General features: G+C 40.8%; 1 protein-coding gene across 3 annotated transcripts; it reads left to right on the top strand.

The window, feature by feature from the left end:
• Nucleotides 1–3827: 3827 nt before the first annotated feature.
• LOC122732465 (ADP ribosylation factor like GTPase 14 effector protein) lies at nucleotides 3828–16798 on the top strand. Of its 3 annotated transcripts, none has more exons than XM_043972630.1 (4): nucleotides 3828–3985; nucleotides 11378–11894; nucleotides 13354–13475; nucleotides 14240–16798. In XM_043972630.1, exons 2-4 carry the CDS (start codon nucleotides 11472–11474, stop codon nucleotides 14466–14468), a joined length of 774 nt encoding a protein of 257 aa, XP_043828565.1. In that variant the 5' UTR covers nucleotides 3828–3985; nucleotides 11378–11471; the 3' UTR covers nucleotides 14469–16798. The 3 variants fall into 3 exon arrangements, with proteins under 3 accessions (XP_043828565.1, XP_043828568.1, XP_043828566.1); XM_043972633.1 differs by having other exon boundaries at nucleotides 3892–4015; XM_043972631.1 differs by having other exon boundaries at nucleotides 3924–4062.
• The last annotated feature ends 2073 nt before the right edge of the window (nucleotides 16799–18871 follow it).

The raw sequence follows: 18871 nt of genomic DNA, 5'->3' as shown, positions 1-18871 counted from the left end.
ACACCATATGAATTTTCTATGGAGTCTTTGTTATTGTCATTTTTAAGTAGAAAAAATAGCACAGAATGTGGAGGCATAGACGGCTTCCCATCTGCACTAGTAATTAGTCCTACTGCTGCTATGCACATAATTGGTGTTTAATAAATGTTGAATTGAATCCAGTTGACTGAATAGTTCTGATATTATAGATAGTAAAGACCCCTTTCATATTAAATAGTATTAGTAAAATTCAAGATCCCTGAGGGCAGTGCAAGTCTCACTTTTGTATTTGTATCCTCTGCACCTAGCATAGTTCCTGATTCATAAAAAGCACTTTGTAAATGTGTATTGAAGGGCACCTATGTGGTGCAATGGATAGAGCTCCAGGCCTGGAATCATGAGGACTCATCCTCCTGAGTTTAAACCTAGACTCAGATACTTCCTAGTGGTATGACCCTGGGCAAGTCACTTAACCCCATTTGCCTCAGTTTCCACATCTGTAAAATGAGCTAGAGAAGGAAATGGCAACTCACTCCAGTGTCCTTGCCAAGAAAACCTCAAAAGGGGTCACAAAGATTCAGACACAACTGAACAACAATGAAAATCTCATGAAAAATGCAGGAACACAACACAGATAAGACCACAAAAAAAAAACATGCTCTGCTCTCCCTCTGCTGGCTCTCAAGCAACACTGCGCCTCACAGCCCCAACATGCTCAAAGTGACTGTGTACTTGGAGGGACCTTCTATTTAATTGCATCTCCCCCATTGTGATGCCCAGACTATCTTAATTGGGGGAGGGGTCAGAGAACCCATGGAAAATTACAGGGATGCTATATTTTGATAGCAGGTCCAGGAAAGGCAAAAACACCAGAGAGGAAGAAACAGAATCTCATCTTTCTATGAGTATGTGCTATTGAAGGAAGACTGAAGTGATTGGATTGTTTATATTTTTTGTTGCTTCTCTAAGGTTTGTTTGCTCTGCTGTTCAAGTTTTTAACCTAAGTAGTCATAAGTCACAGTAAGTTCATAAAATTATAAAGTCATAACGGACAGTGATATAGCCCTTTAAAGTTTACATTTTAGCCTCATCACCGCTCTCTCAGAGGTGACTTCATTTTATAGATGAGGAAACTGAGGACTTTTTAAATCTCCATCCCTCTGGAGCTCTCAGGAGTCTTGGACACTCACTTCCATCTCCTTGAGACTCCTCTCTTCTCTCTAGGTCTCTGTGTCACCCCCTTCCCATCCTGGTTGTCCTTCTCCCTATCAGACAATTCCTATATAGGTATATAAAATAGGTATACATAACATTTTACTGTTGCCAAATTTTTTGCGACCCCCACGTTCAGTTACCAGACCCCATATGGAGTAACGAGCCACAGTTTAAGCTTTATTTTAAAGAACATTTTTTAAAGTCCTCCCCTCTCCTTTACACTTTTATTCTCTCCATGATTCAGCTTAAGTCTCATATCTCTGGGACACTTTCCCTGAATTGGGAACCCAGTCTATGGTTAATCTCTTCCTTCCATTATAGTCTAGAATAATCATTGGTCATACTTCTTATTTGGCTGTGTTGTCATCAATTTTTTTTTTTAATTTTTGTTGTTATTGTTGTTGTTTTTCGGGGCAATGAGGGTTAAGTGACTTTCCCAGGGTCACACAGCTAGTAAATGTCAAGTGTCTGAGGTCACATTTGAACTCAGGTCCTCCTGAATCCAGGGCCAGTGTTCTATCTACTATGCCACCCAGCTGCCTCCTGTCATCAGTTATTTTTATGGGCGTTTGCTGTTCATCCAGGCACTCAGAAGAGAAAAGAGATGTCTAATATCTGTTCTCCCTTTTGTTTCAGCCCAATAGGATGTGAGTTCCTTGGATAAGACATGAATTCAAGACCTAGGTCTCCATTGATTTATTGATGTGGCCTTTGTTCAGGAAGAAAGTGAGGCTCTCTGAATTAATTGATAGACTTGACATTTACTAGCTGTGTGACCCTGGGAAAGTCACTTAACCCTCATTGCCCCGCAAAACAACAACAATAACAACAAAAATTAAAAAAAATTGATGACAACACAGCCAAATAAGAACTATGACCAATGATTATTCTAGACTTGGACTTGGTCTTTTTTTTTCTTTTTGGGGGGGGTAAGGCAATTGGGGTTAAGTGACTTGCCCAGGGTCACACAGCTAGTAAGTGTTAAGTATCCACTGTGCCACCTCGCTGCCCCCTGGACTTGGCCTTTTAAAGAAGCCTGGGAACCTATCAGATACAGGGAATAGATATACACAGCAAGAAGAAGGGAAAGAGAAAGGAAAGAAAGGAAGGAGGGAAGGAAGGAAAGGAAAAGGAGGGAATGAATGGAAGGAGGCGGAAGAAGGAAAAGGAATGAAAGGAGGGAGGGAAAGAAGGAAATGAAGGAAGGAAAGAAGGGAAAGAAGGGGAGGAAGGAAGGGATGGAGGGAGGGAAAGAAAGAAGGAAATTCATGAATGCACAAATGTATGAATGAATGAATGAATGATCATGCTGACTGCAGGATGAACTCCCTGGGCAGAGGTAGCATGTGGTGAAATCCCACAAGAAAGAAACAGGAAAGGGTTTATGGAGTGGGGGAAGAGATGGAGGAGGAGCAGGGCAGTAAATGTATTTTACACTCATCAGAATAGGCTCAAAGACCTTAATGTCATCAGAGTTGCCTCAAGTAGGGATTAACACACCCACCCAATTGGGTGGAGTAATCTATTCTTTTTTTTTTTTTTTTTTTTGGTGAGGCAATTGGGGTTAAGTGACTTGCCCAGGGTCACACAGCTAGTAAGTGTTAAGTGTCTGAGGCCAGATTTGAACTCTGGTACTCCTGACTCCAGGGCCAGTGCTCTATCCACTGGGCCACCTAGCTGCCCCTGGAGTAATCTATTCTAACCCCGCAGGAAAACAGAAGGGGAAGGGGATAAAGAGAGAGGGGCAAAAGTAGAGAGGGAAGATTGGGGGAGGGGGACAGACAGAAGCAAGTCCCTTTTGAAGAGGGATAGGTGAAAGAAGTGGATAATAGAGTAAATATTGGGGAAGGGAATAGGATGGAAGGGAAACAGTTAACAATAGTAATTATGAAAAAGAGAAAAGGGGGGAAATTGTACAAAAATATTTATAGCAACTCTTTGTGGTGGCTAAGAATTGGGAATCAAGGGAATGTCCATCAATTGAGGAATGACAGAAGAAGCTGCGGCCTATGCTTGTAGTGGAATGGTCTTGAGCTATAGGAAATGACAAGCAGGATGATCCCAGAAAACCTGGAGAGACTCATGAACTGATGTCTAGTGAAGTGAGCAGAGCTGCGAGGACATTGTGCATAGTGACAGCAGTAGTGTTTGATGAGCGATTGTGAATGCAATGATCCAAGACAATCCCAAGGGACTGATGGTGAAGCACCACCCATTGAAAGAACTGATAAAAAAAGCACTTGTGGATTGTACATATATAACCTGGTTGCTGTCTTGTGGAGGGGGGCGGGGGGGGGAGGAAAGGGAGGGAGGGAGAAAAATTTGGAACTCTAAATCTTATGAAAATGGATGTTGAAAACTACCCTTAGATGTCACTGGAAAAAATAAAATAAATGTTCTTTACATTGAAATCTTGCCTTGCCCTTCCCGGGCCTCTCTTATTTCTCCCGGGTCTGTAGGTCTGGGCCTGGACCCTTTTCCTGGCCCGCAAATCTCTCTGGGCCGGGACGACCTTCCTAACATGGCGGCCGCGCTCGCGCTCTCGCGGGCTGTCGCTCTAGGCACTCCTGGCTCCGCCCCCCCACGCGTCCTCTCGCTGGTTACGGCTGTAGCGTCCCTCTACAAGAGCCGCTCTAGCCGGCTCGCCGCGTCCTTTCGCTGGTGGTGGGCGGTGCGTGCCGGTCGTGTTGCTAGTTGCTACGAGCGGAGCCGTTATTTCATGGCTGCAGCGGGCCAAGGGGCTGAGGTGCGGGGGACGGCGCGGCAGGAGCCTGGACGGGCGCCGGGCAAGGTACTGGATGGAGGCCGAGGCAGAAGAGCGGTGAGGGTGGAGGAGCCAGGCGCTCTCTCCCGGCGGCGAAGCCCGAGGTCGAGACCGGGGCTCGGGCCTAGCGGGCTCCGGGGGCTGATGGGCATGGTGGGGGTGGGGAAGACTCCCGGTCCTGCCGTTTTTCTTATTCCCGGGGTGACTTAGGCGCGCCCCTCCCCCACCCCGCCGCACTGCGGGGGAGCCTCAGGCTCTGGGCTTGGGGACCCGGGATTCTCCCCCCCACACACACACGCCCATGGCCACCTTGCTTCAGTTCTCTAATTTTCCCGGGCCCCCAGCGATTGGGGGGTGGGGCGCGGTGTGGGGAGAGAGCTACAGTCCTGGGGGACCCGGTAGCCGAGGGCCTGGGCTCCAATCTTCCTTGGTCCCGTCCCTTCATTTCTCTGCGCCACAGGTGCCCCGCCTGTAAGATGGCAAGGCTTGGACAAGATGGCCTCCGTGCTCCTACGTAGCTTAAATTGGGGGGGGCGGCATTGTGGGAGCGCTTTCTGTTTACTCTCGACCACAAGACCCGTGGGGGCTGGACAGTAGCGCCCATTGAGCGGCACCCCTTTTAACGCCGGGGTTCTAGACGATTGGGGGTGTCTTGGTCAATCAATCCCCATTTGTTAGGTGCCTAGTGGGGGGGCATATAAAAAGGAGGCCCCAAGAAAAGAGGTCTCACAAAGAAGTCGGGACGGAGGGGGAGGGGAGGTGGGCGACGGTGTGTGTTGGGGGGTAGGGGTCACCAAATAACGAGGCCCTTGACCCCACGGTTCTAGGACTGGGAGCGGACCTTCAAAACGCATTTATTTAAAAGACGTGTTTTAGGGTGTATGCATCTGTGAAATTGGCAAAATGGTGGGAGCACCAAAATGGCGGCCTCGGGGGCGGGGCCGAGCGGTTTTGGTGCAATGAGGTAATGCCCTAGAATGCCGCATTGCGGACTCCGGCGTAGCATCCATACTGAAGAGCCATGGGAGGGGGCCCGCCATCCCGAGGCTGGGGTGGGTGGTGGGTGCCAGGGGCGGGTATGGTCGGCTGTGGGTGTGAAAATATAAGCCCCCGTTTGGGAAGGCTCTCCTTACTCAGGTGGATGATCAATACTACGTTTTTAATCACACCCCCCCCCCTTTTTGTTTAAGTTCATTGGTGACCATAAAGCAATCTGAGGGCACCATGGCATCAGATTACTAATAAGGAATAATTAATAAAGGAGAGGCAGAGAGTGTAAGCTAATTTTTCCCCTAGTACCTGGAATAGTAACTGAGGAAAGAGAGCTGAAGGGTGATAGTTGGAGGTGATGACAGAGAAGTTCTGTTATTTAATGAGAGACCAGAGCATTTTTGTAGGTAGCTGGGACATAGCCAATAGAGATGAGAATAAGCAACTGGTTGCTCAAGCTCCAAAATTGAGAGTGCAAATAGAATTGCCCGATTAATCTCAGTGAATTTGGAGGTGGGAATGAGGAAGTATGGGTGGAGTGAGGGGCCCCTGCTGGGATATGATAGATGCAGCTGCCTTCTATTGGTGAGGTCCCATTTTGTTAGCCTGAATTTGTAATGAACTCCCTAATCATTTCATTCAGCTGAGAGGAGTGAAGAAATCATGATTTGAGTAACCCTGGGTTTGGGAACACTAAGACAAGGGAGCAAGGGATTCAGAATTAGAAGGCCAGTGCCTTATTGAAATGACAACAAAACTGAAGTAAATGAAGCTAGAACAGGATGATCTTGGAGAACAGAACATCTTCAGTAAATCTAAGAAGAATGAGGAAAAGTGAGGATAAGACACTGATGAGAAAAAGGAATTTCAGTTGTCAGGATCTTGGAAATAAAACAGTTTTGTATGAGGAAGCAAGGTATTAGCTTTACTCCGAATTTCCAAGGCAAGAGTAGGTTCCACAACTGGGTGATGGTCATCTCCCCCAAAGTAAGAATTCTAGAGATCCTCTTCTCTTTCCCCCCCCCCAACACAAAATGCAAACTAACCTTTCATGTTGGTGGGAAGATGGGAGTTTCAAGAGTATCTTTTTTACTTTTTAGCCGTCACCTCTCACCCAGTGTAACTATATGATATGCATTATTCATCCACTTTTTTTTTCCCTCTGTAGATCATAATGCTCTTTTGAGTGGACATGATATCTGAGACTAGTAGTGTTCAGTCAGTAAACATCTATTAAGCACCTGCTATAGGCCAGACTGAGCTAAGCGTGCTCAGAATACAAAGAAAGGCAAAGGGGAGTTCTTGCCCTCAAAGAACCCACAGTCTGGTTCTTTCCATATCCTAACATTCTCTGGTCAATGTTATAAACAAGAATCTTCTAGTTGATAGTGGTGTGTAGCATCCCTTAGAAGAGTGGAGGACATTTTTGCTGAGCATATATCATCCTCATCAGGAGCATGACACAAAGTTATATGTCGTTGTTACTATCTAAGTTGTGTGAGATTTACATATGTGGTTTTGGAAATTGTTTCAATACCTAATCACAGGTGGTAAGGTTTTTTTGTTCTGTCAGTCAACATATACCAACAACAGAAAATCATATTCTCCACATCTTTGTTGGTTGTGACTGTGAAGGTGAGGTTTGTGGCATTTTTAAAACACTTCTAAAAAGGGTTGAGTTTTTTTCTTCAAGAAACTCTGGAGAATGATGTATAAATGGTTCTCCTTAAAATTGTATAAGATATGAGTGAGTTAGGTACATGAATAATTGTTGCTGCTTTCTTTTGTTGCCTTTTTTGGTAATAACAGGTCCATCATCCTTTTGGAGTTCTCCCTTTGTGATACTTCATCAGTGGAGTGCCTTTAAACATTTTTAAAGCATTATCTAACCTTTATTTGCAGGGGAAATCGCCAAATCGTTAAATTTCCAAAAAAGGGAGGAAAGTTCTGCATAATTACATGAAAATGGCCCTTATCTTTTTTTTTTCTTTCTTTTTTTTCTTTTTTTCAGTGAGGCAGTTGGGTTTAAGTGACTTGCCCAGGGTCACACAGCCAGTAAGTGCTAAGTGTACGAGGCCGGATTTGAACTCAGGTATTCCTGACTCCAGGGACTGTGCTCCATCCACTGTGACACCTAGCTGCCCCAGCCCTTATCTTTTATAGCAGTGCTCTTAAGCAAGTCTAAAATTCAGTATGTCTTTCGTCTTCCGTTTTCCAAAATAAGTATCTACTTCTGCACATTTTCTTCCCATATGCAGTGCAATGCAGATGCAGAAGTGCTAAGGAGGTTGTTATGGCCTATGTTTAAGTCTGTACCTTTTAGGAAAATGGGGGAGGAAGAAGTCAGTGGTAAATCAGCAACGGGCTAGCAAATTTAGAGCTGAAATTTGAGAGGGCTTCTGATTCTATCTCTTGATTTTACAAATGAAAAAGAAGTGAAACAAGTTGCCCAAGTTCACATAACTAGTAAGTGGGTGTGCTGGGTCCCACGCCTTGATTTTTCTTTTTTTTTTTTTTAATTCCAACCATAGGGCTTTTTCTTTGAAACTAAGCAAAATTAGATCAGGATCACAGGTGGTTAGCTAGCCACGGAGAGAAGCAACTGGAAAGGTTGAAGTAATTGACTAAGGAAATTGAAGTCTGTCAGCAGTCAGTGAGAGTGAACCAAGGAAAAGTTCCACAAGAATCATTTAGCATGAGTAATGTGCTCTGGGAAGGCCTTTACAGGTTTAATGTATGGCCTGATGTTAGAGGTTAGGCACCCAGTTCACAAGAATTGACATTTCTTTTGTACCAAGAATCCAACATGTCTAGAAATGTCTGTGACCTCTATTTGGCTCCACCTTCCCAGCATACTATGTTGAGATTCTTCGAGTTGAAGAATCTGTAGGCATGTCTTTGTCACCTGTTACTCCCAACTAACTTTGTTTTCACTGTTTATCAGGCTCCACCTTCAAGACAGATAAAGTTCTGGTATTGTGTATTCATGCCCACAAAATACTTTGTGTGGTCAGTTTCACCTCCATTTTGAGGATTTATGGCAACCTCTTTAAAATCGTTGTTTTTACCAAAAAATGGCTGCTTCTGACATTCTCTTGGTTGTCTTCCACTACTAAAAACATTTTGACCTTTACGTTTTATTCCGTTTCAGAGTCTACATAAAAGTCATAACTTCTCCAGTGTCAATTGCTGTAGGAGTGAGTCTAGGTTGTCATACATGGCTATAGCAAAAACCCCCTTTCCTCCTGGACAGCCAGCTACCGCTGTCATAGGGTGCTTTTAAATTGTCACCTCTGCAGTGAATTTTCTACCCTATGTATTTGGCCAGTTTCGTCTTTCCATCCCAACTTTATCCGTGTCATTGTTATTTCCTGATCTAGTACATTGAGTACTGACTTCAAACAATAGTTCCGTTGCTGATAAAAATAGATATGCTATAAAAATGTTGGTAAAACAATTGACATCTATTTGTTGCTCTATCAGTTTAAACTGTGACTACTTCGGGGAAGATGGCTTATTGCCCAGATTGTGAAATGTAGTTGGGTGGGCAGATTATTGGTGGACAATGAACTGGGTTCAGAATTAAATAGGAGGAAGAAAACTACAGGCTGGATTACATTTGTCAAAGTTCACAGCGCTTTCAGGGATTCCAAGCTGCTCTTTGCACAAGCCTATCTTATTAACACCAGTATTCTCCCAGTGATGCTATATGCCTGCAAATCATGGAATACTATGCCCTCAGAAGAATCAGAATTGCAGGTCACCTGTGGAAAGATTCATGATGAGGCTAAATAGACTGCAGCTTATTATCACTGGTGACTTGTATGCAAGAAATCATGTAAGAAGCATGACATAGATGACCAGGAAAGGAGTTGAACTGGTGGAGGGATAACAAATGAACAGCCTGAGCATTGCTCTAGTATTCACAAAATATTAAATACCTGGAGGAAAACCTCCAATATGTTGGGTAACCCTGTGGAGGAGGATATTTGGACAAGAATTGCACAGGATGAGAAGGCATGGATGGGATCTGCACCAATGGAGGATTATCTATACTGATGCGCATACTTCCAGCTTCTTTGACAAAGAACTCCTTGGCTCATTTCTAGTTCTAAGAGAATTATCTGCGGAAAAGGTTATTGCTATTGAGAGAGCCTCTACTCCTGTGAGAAAATCTGGCCCGCAGTGGACAAAAACAGTTTTGAATTTTCTCTGTAATCTTAGCCGGCACTGAAGTAAATCTTTATGTGATTACTTCTTTGAAACTTTGTTTTTATATCACCTTATTGTATTCTGAGGACTGACAGGGAATCTGACCTTACCCAAGGGTTGTGGGTGGGGGGGGGGTGTGTATGCATGCATGCACATGCCCATACCCATACACAAAGTTAAAAGTGATAGACTACTTTGATTTTTCCCATTCTGGAAATAGGAGAAAGATTGAGTGGGAATAAGTAAAAACCATACCTTCCCAGACATTCGAGTTGCCCGGAGACATTCCTGACAAAACATTCCGACTTACCCTTTGGCCCATAATCTTTTGGGATAACTCCCCAGCTCTAAATTTGCAGTGGGTGTGGGGGGTTGGGGTGTGGGGTTTTGTTGTTGTTGTTTTTTAATGGAATGCCAATAAGCTTGCCTCTAGTTGGGCACTTCCGTTCTTAAAAAATAACAAAACATCTTATCAGAACCATCCAAAAGTAGAATGAGATGCCTTGTGGAGTTCAAGCAGAGACCCAGTGATTTTGTCAGAAATGTTAAGGTGCAAACTTCAGGTAGGGGTTTGGTGGGGTGACATTTGAGGTCCCTTCCCATTCTTAAGGGTTTTTGATTCAGGATCTTTAAAAGCCAGCCTGATTGTGCCAATAAATTATTGAGCACTTACTATGTACCAGTACTTTTGACTTCCTTTAAGACACTTAAGATAGAATCATAGCTTTAGAGCTCATCTAGCCCAATCCCTTCATTCAACAGGTAAGGATCTGGGGGCCCAGAGAAGTGGTGTGGTTGTAGGCAGTTCCATGAGGGCAAGGACTGCTTCTTTAAGGAACCATTGTATCCTTAATAAATGCTGTGTTGAATTTAATTTCAATTTAAACTGATGAGGCCTCTTGAATAACTAGATTTCAAGCAAGAAAAACAAGGGCAAGCAAATTATGACTTAAGTATAATACTTAAAATGGGAATTTTTGGTTAAGATGCTTGCTAGGTTTTTTTTTCTTTTTTGTGGGGCTATGGGGGTTAAGTGACTTGCCCAAGGTCACACAGCTAGTAAGTGTCAAGTGTCTGAGTCAAGATTTGAACTCAGGTACTCCTGAATCCAGGACCAGTGCTTTATCCACTGCGCCACCTAGCTGCCCCCGCTAGCTTTTCAAATAAGAAATTGGAGAAGTATATCTAGAATCTCTAAATGTACAAAGTTAGCTCCCCTTTGATTAAATCTTGCTTGGTCATCCTGAGAAATAACAAGTTTGCATATGTGGGCAGTTCCCAACCTATAAATGTCCAACTAGCCAGTGCACTAGGAAACCATTGTGTAAAAAACCTTGAAGCTTAATGTTCAAAACTGGTGAGTGGGAAGAAACTGTTGGAAATAGAAACAACTTCATCACTTAGGAAGGCTAGCCTAGTTTGGGAATTTAACCCCATTTAAAGGTCCCTCTTTCCTCCTCTCCCACAGGCTGTTTTTACCTGAACCCTGGGGTTTTGGGTTGTTTTTTTTTTTTGGTCTTCCAGACCTAACTCTTAGAGTCCTTTAAATGCAAATATCCTGTAAACAGAAGAATAAGATAGAAGAAAGACTGTCAAATTAACATAACTGAAATCCCCTAACTTAAGCAAATTGGAATGGGGGGAAGGGGGCATGGCTACAGTTGATTTTTTTTGGTGCCCAGTCCCAGTATTCTCCAGAAAACATTAGGAAATTGGTGGTTCTGAAGACACATTTAACCAGTTTCAGAATTTTACCTGTAGTTAACTTTATGTCCAGAAAAGAGCAGTTTCCTTTCCTCTCTTCCTTGTATCCAGGATTCTGGTTACTGCTGTTAAATAAATGGGATTCCAACTATAATTGTTCCCGTAGGGGGTAGGGGGACAAGTTCCAAATAGTTGCCTTCAAAATGAACTTTGAATATAATTTCTTTAAGCTGTAGACTAACGTTATCTTTGGATTTGACAGTTGGGTTGAATGTGGATATCATAGTCTTGCACATGTTGCTGAAATTTATAAATCTGCGAATGTAATCTAGAATATGGAGCATGGAGGAGAATTTTCTTTAAAAAATAAATAACTATTATATATGCAATAGAAGTTTAAAGGGGGGATAAAATTCTATAGGGGTATATAAATATGATTTTACTTTTAGTGTCAGGCCTTTAGGTTTAAAAAAAATGTACCATAAATCTGATTCACTTTAATGCTTTCTCTAGGGTGTGATCCTCAATAGGACCTACTAGAGGCTACAGAAAAAAAACCTAGGCAGAATAAAAAAAAACGGTGAATAGGTTGTTCTAAGGAAGTAAGATGGATCCCTGTTCAGTTGGAGTTCAGCTTCGTGCTACCAATGAATGTCATAAGACATACTATACTCGACACACTGGCTTCAAGACTTTGCAAGAATTATCATCAAATGATGCTCTTTTGCTTCAGCTTAGAACCGGGATGACACTCTCTGGAAACAATACAATTTGCTTCCACCATGCAAAAATTTACATTGATCGATTTGAGGACTTGCAAAAGTCTTGTTGTGATCCTTTTAACATACACAAAAAGCTTGCAAAGAAAAATTTGCATGCAATTGACTTAGATGATGCCACTTTCCTAAGTGCCAAGTTTGGAAGACAGCTTGTACCTGGTTGGAAGCTTTGTCCAAAATGCACACAGATAATCAATGGAAGTGTGGATGTTGAATCTGAAGATCGCCAAAAAAGGAAAGCTGATTCAGACGTATGTATATGGACCAATTTTTCACTTATTTAGGTCTGCAATTTAAAGTTTTGCTTGGGTAGTATAGAAGCATACCTTTTATTTTTTATCGTTGCTCATATGCACTTTGTCAATGTAATATTAGGGATATAAAATTTAGACAGTTGAGAATAATGGAAGTGGTGCTCCCTTATTTTCTTGCTTTCTCCCTCTTTTCAGCCATTTAAGTGGTAGGATCAGAAAAGGGAGTGGCCCAGTTTAGCATTTACAACTAGAATTTCTGAAGGGAATAAGCTGGTGGCTTGCAATGAATGTTTTTCCTTGCTCCTTTTATTCTCTTCCTCTTTTGTCCTCACCCATGTTTGGATTTGTGTGGGTGTGTCTAGGAGCATAGCTCAGAATCTTGTTGCCCTATTTCCTAATTTTAGGCCTCTCTGGTCACCAAAAACATGATTCTTTGTGTAAAGTTTTGATTTGTTTTTTGTGGGGTGTGAGATACGGTCTGTCTTGTTTTAAAGATTATTACCTTGAAAAATGTGTACCTTCTATTTGGAAAAACTTAATTCAACACTTACCTAATGAAAGATTTTAATAGAAGGCTTTTAAATTTTTTAAATTGTTTGGCACTGGCTGAGTTTGTGTATTAGTGGGTAATGAACTATATTTCTCCCCTCCCACCCAGTACCAATAATACTGCCTTGTTAGTAAGCATTTTTCATTCCTGCTCCCAGAAAAGTAAGATTTGCTGTTCCTGAGGACTTAAGTGAAGCCTATTCCTTTGATATATACACTGTGAGGTGACCTTGCCCTTCTTTCCTGAAGCAATTCTTCTAGTGTTGAACATGTGGCTCATAGTCTCATTTCAGAAAACCAAATATTTGTTTTGGTTTTGGGGGGGGCGGGGGTTCTATTGTTTGGGATTTTTTGGTTGGATTGGGATTTTGGTAAGGCTCCTGTCTGTCCTAATATAGTAGCACATCATCAGGGTGTTCTACATTTATAATTAACTACATAGCTGAAAAACTTACACCTTTGAATGGTAACACTTTTCTCAAACAGAAGAAACTGAACTTAAATCTTTGACTCAGCCCTCATCATGAATGTCTACTATTTCACTGTGCTGGGTGGCTTTTGTTTTGTTTTGTTTTGTTTTGACTTCCTCTTCTCCATTGCTATCAGCCTTTAGTTCTGCTGCCAGTGTGTCTGCCTCTTATGCCTTCCTCCTGTGCTACTTTTGATTTGCTGTAATATAATAAAATGAATAACCAAACTTGTTAGGGTTGTGTAATCTGAGAATAATGGCCTAATGGCCTCTTCTAAAGAATAAAGTTCAGTTTTAGTACGTTGGGCTCCCAGAATTTTTATTTCTGGGCAAAGCGGGCTGTAGTCTGTTGGTTAGCGTGGCAGTTGTTAAGTGGGATGTTTACTGTCTGTGTCTTTGTTGTAGAGATCTAAATTGAGAATTTTTGCTTTTCCTTAGGGAAGGACCGCCAAGGCTTTGCGGTCCTTGCAGTTTGCAAATCCAGGAAAGCAAACTGAGTTTACTCCAGAAACTGGTAAGAGAGAAAAAAGAAGGCAAACTAAGGCAACCAATTCAGACAGGTAAGCAGTGTGTATTAAGAAAGACACTTGGTTTTGTCTCTTCATTTCTGAGGTTTCACATTGCTTCAGGGGAGGGGGAGTGTCCCTCTTCTGTTTCCTTGTTTTACCGGTGGTGAATGATTTCTAGGTCTCCTTCAACTTGAAAAATTCTGACTTTGTTGATGTTCAATAACTTGTACATAAATAAGACCCTAATTTATGGCCTGATGATGAAATTCTTTCCTCTTCAGAAGATCAAGGTGTTCTTTCTTAAATTGGTATTTGTAGATTGTGGGGCTACATAAATAGTAAAACCAACAAAATTAATCAATACAACTGACTTAGGAGGTAAGCTACCACGCCCACAAAGGAATAGCAAAATCCATAAGGGGGAGGGGGGTGTGAAGGAAATGGTTTCCTATTGTTTGTATTCTTATATAGAAGTATTGACCTTTGGAAGATATTTCCCACCCATACATTAGATTTCTACTTCTTAAATGGAAATTTGTAATTACTGAGTATATGTTGACTTTGAACTAAAGGTAGGAACCACTTTAGCAGGACCATACCCAAGTTGTTAAAAATAGCCATATTGGACATCAGGAATCATTTCAGTCATAAATTCTAAAACCTATCCTACTCTTCTCCCCCACCCCCCATACTTTCCTTTGCATGGTTTTCTTTGTTTTTATGCTAAAGCTTAAACGGAAAAGAATTTTTTTGCTTGGAATTAAAAATTCCTAACTCTAGAATGGCTGTTAAAAATAACCTTTTCCATTTTACAGGCAAGTGATACCACCAAAGAGCAAAGTCTATGATAGCCAGGGCCTCCTGATACTCAGTGGGATGGATCTCTGTGACTGCCTTGATGAAGATTGCCTGGGGTGTTTCTACGCCTGTCCCAACTGTGGTTCTAACAAGTGTGGAGCCGAATGCCGCTGTGACAGAAAATGGCTTTATGAGCAGATTGAAATAGAAGGAGGGGAGATTATTCATAACAAGCATGCTGGGTAATTCGAATGAGCTGATCTGTTTCCTTGCAGCTCTAAAATTCTACTGTAGATATAGTCAGAATTCAAGCATGATAAACCAGTGACAAAAGATTTGAAAAAATGTTACATTACATATGAGTGTTGTGTACTAGGTGTTTCAGAATTTATTGTTTTGTGTACATTTTAGATGGACTTTAAATCAACTAGTTTATTGTGGATAAATAAGCAAGCTGAGTAGTTGAACAGTGCTTGACTGTACAAAGAGAATGGATCTTTGTACAACTGTTAAAACCATTCTGGCATTAGTTACTAATGAATAAACAGGACAAAATCTTCAAAGCACTTTATCAGATTACATTCCCTTTGACTAAAGAAACAAATGATGAAAATAGATTTTTTTTTAAGACTACCCTAAGCATTCTTACTCCTTTTTCTACCCAGCTTTTTGTCAGATTGGAGGTTCTTGATAGTTTTAAATTTAAACTATAGTCCAATAAGTTCAAAACAGATGTAGCTCACTTAATTTAGCACTTTCTGGCCTTCTGAATTGAGCTAATATTCTGTTATGATCTAGATTCAACTCTTTACACCACTGCTGCTACCCCCCCCCCCTCCAAATCTTTTTCAAATTCAAGCCAAATAAGCCTCTTCAAACAGAACCTTGGTTTCCTGCCCTTATCAAGAAGTGTACTTACTGACTTTAAGATTTGTGTTCATACAATCTTTCAATAAGTCAACAGCAGTACTTTCCTTACGTGTAGACAATATTAGATTTTTTTTTAAAAGATCTATTTCTCACAATAGAACAGTATGTATGAAACCTCAAGTTCATAAATTGCCTTCAAATTTGGAGTTGTGTTTCAAATATTATTTAAACACAACAGTTTTTAAGTAGTTGGCAGTTTTTTTGTTTTTGATTTTTTCTTAACACATTTACTTGGGAGATTACCTAAAAAGAACACTATTACTGCTTTCATGAGTTTCTTCTGCAGATTTTGCTTTGAAGAGCCTGCCTTCCCAAGGAACTCTCCATTGAAAGAGTTCTGTAAGAATTGTAAATCCTCCTAGTTTCCTGAATGGTAATTTGCAAGGCTATTGATTTGGTGAATTTTTAAATAATGAATCCACAAGTCCATTTACGGTTTTTTGTTTAATTTGAGCGTACTAATTGAACCTTCAGGTCCTTTTTTGTTGTTGTTGCTGCTGCTAGATTTTTCAGGGGACCTGACTTAATACAGCAAATGCTAAAACTGTATAAATCCTAGTTTCCGTTCTATATGTATTGTAATAGAGAAGTCAGTGTTAACATGCTAAAAAGCTGAATTGAAATTAGAAATGTAAGTATCCAGATTTTGTGTTTTCAGGTAACATATTTTGATGTTGCTTGTTGAATTGCACTTTTGCATAATTGGTTAAGTTGAAGTATTGTTTTTTGTGGTTTTGTTTGACATTCCACAGATCTAGTATCTGTTAATAGCTGTGCTTCTGCAACAAATATACTGGTAGAATCTAGTTGTAATCTCCAAGTCCTTGATGAGACTTTGTCTATTAGGGCCCCACAGCCCATACTTAATTTTGCTCTGTTAATGTGGGCATGTTTGAGTTTGATGGAAAATACTTTTTAGTTAATTGTGTTTGCAAGTCCTTTATTCTGCTGAGCATAGTGTTTATAAATATAGGTACTGTGCCCAGAAGCATATCAAATATTAAAATATCTTCAAAATGCTATATACTAACGTACCTTGGGAGGGGGAGGTATTGAGATCTTCCTAGTTGAAGGCTTCAGAAGACTTTTCAATTCCATGTGGAAACACTGATAATAGCTTTGGTAATTCACAGAGAAAGGAATTGCTTTGGAGGTTACAGCTATTGTCCAGGAAGATCTAAGTCAAAATTGACTCACATTTTGAGATAGAATTGTCTTCATTATCTCATTAGTGCTGATACTCTTTCCAACTATATATGGATTCTAGTCTTTCTATCTTGTGTACTTTTTGTCTGTCTTCCTGTAGTATCTAAGCTATAGCTATACCCTTAGGACAAAAGGAATAAACACAGTGATAGCAGCATTTATTTTGTCATCAGTACTTTAGATATGTAAAACATTTCCTTGGGCCCAACCCAGGGTGCTTGTCCCTTTGTAGCTGTTTTCTTTTATAATCAAAATTTTTGCTTTATATAAAGTAACAATGTTCCAGCTTAATTTTGGCCATAGCATAACATTCTGCCTTTGTAGAAATTTTCTAGTTACTTTGTTAATGGCATTTTGTTCTGTTGTAAAATTTGTGTAATTTATTTGGGTTTTGCTGACAGCTACTGGAATTAAAAGAAAATAAACCAAACTTCTCATCAGTTTTACTGTCTCATCTTGATCATTTCTAAAACAAACCCTTGATGTGTTTTGAATCTTTCACAGTAATGACATCATGATTCAGTTATGTACCCTTCCACCCCCCACCCCGCCCCCCAAAAAAAGCTTTCAACTCAGATAAAATTATTAGACTCAAGCATAATAGTAGGCTTTACTGTCCACTAGCAGCTGACAAGCCAGTTTTGGGGGGATTTCCTAAAATTGTTCTAAGTGAAGGAACTTATTTGAATGAAAAGATGTATTTCTTTAGAAAAGAGTTGGGGTTTCAGTTCTTGCTTTTTTATAAAGAAAAAGGCAAAAGTTATGGGTAAAAGGCTTGAAAGAATTGGTCTTGAACAGGCTCCAGATTTTGAGTTAATGTGGTTTTTAGTGACTACTTACAAGTTACTTCAAAGATCTAGCTACATAGCTCATTGATGATCAGGTTATAAAACTTTATCTTTAAATGCAATTTTAAAAGAGTTCCTGTATTGAAATTTGGACGAGGTGGCAAAAGATTTCAGCACTAAAATTTCCTATAGACTTATTCATGAGGAAGTCATTTTTACATTAAAAAAAATACTCAAAATTGGAAGAATATTATCACTCCATCTAATCTAGAATCAGATTTGGTTTTTTGTTTTGCAAGGCAATAAAGGTTAAGTGACTTGCCCAGGGTCACACAGCTAGTGAGTGTCAAGTGTGTGCAGTCAAATTTGAACTCGGGTCCTCCTGAATCCAGGGCTGGTGCTTTATCTACTGTGCCACCTAGCTGCCCCCAGATTTTGTTTTGAGGGATATCTTTTTTTTTGGTTGGGGCAATGAGGGGTAAGTGACTTGCCCAGGGTCACACAGCTAGTGAGCGTCAAGTGTCTTGAGGCTGTATTTGAACTCAGGTCTTCCTGACTATCCACTGTGCCACCTAGCTGCCCCCTTTTTTTGGGGGGGGGTGGCAGGACAATGAGGCTAAAGTGCTCAGGTCCTCCTGAATCCAGGGCCAGTGCCCAGATTTTGTTTTAAAGAGAAAACTACACAAGATTGTACCTTAGAATATTATTCCAGGCACTGAAGTGTCAGGTGTTTGACTACCTGAAATTACCTAGTAAAAGAAGCAAATTTCTGTACTACATAAAACTTAGTTATGGAACTTACAGAAATGAATGATCTGTGGATCTGTGATTTCCCCTTCATACAAGGTGGCCTGCTTACTATAAGTGCAAATAATTAACTGATGAAGTGAAACCCAGTAAAATTAAAATATTAGGATTTGTCTCTTGGATAAAGTCTTTTGATCTATTGGGTAATAGTAAGTAGAAGGCCTGAAATAAATCAAGAATCCAAACATTAGCAACTAAACCCTCAAGAAAGAAATGGGGCTACATGAACTGAGTAATTCCTTGACGTAGTGGCAGGTTCCCAGTACTTGGGGTACCTATCTGAGGCCAAAGCAAATGAGCTTCCACACCTTTTTCTTTCCTTTCTACTAGTGGTTTTGGCATCATGGATAGGACAATTTTGGGAAGTGAATTAGAAAATTTCTTGGTGCTAGTTTCTGATGATGGTTGGGCACAGGCAAAATGATTTGTCCAAAGGCAAATAATGGAAGGGATTGCACTTTGCACATTTTAAAGTACTGCTGTAAAGGTGAGGTACTCAATTCTTTTCATTATAAAAGTTCATATCTTTCCTTAAAGATTGAGTTTTTTCTTGGGTTAGGTTTAATTATTCTCCTTGAGTTAGACTTCATGTAGGGAGAAATAAACTTTACTAACCCTAAAAGGAACCTCTGCAATCATCATATCCTAAACACTTCCTTTTATAAATGAGGAAAATGAGGGCCTGAAAAGTTGTGAAAGATCAAGGTTGGCCATGGGAAAGATTAAAGACATAAAGAAACTTCTAAGGTAATGTCTCCCGAGTTAAGTAGTTCCCTTGTGTTCACAGTTCCAGTGCCCATCTCTATTCAACAAATATATATTAAGGGCCTGCTGTCTTCAGGAGACTGTTTTGCGTGTTTGGTCACCTAGATCATATTTACTAGGGGATGTGCCCAATATACTTCCCTATTCCAAAAG

The sequence above is a fragment of the Dromiciops gliroides genome, chromosome 6 (assembly GCF_019393635.1).
Source record: "Dromiciops gliroides isolate mDroGli1 chromosome 6, mDroGli1.pri, whole genome shotgun sequence".
Taxonomy (NCBI): Eukaryota; Metazoa; Chordata; class Mammalia; order Microbiotheria; family Microbiotheriidae; genus Dromiciops; species Dromiciops gliroides.
The sequence above is the reverse complement of the archived record's forward strand: the minus strand, read 5'-3'. Positions and strand labels throughout refer to the sequence as shown.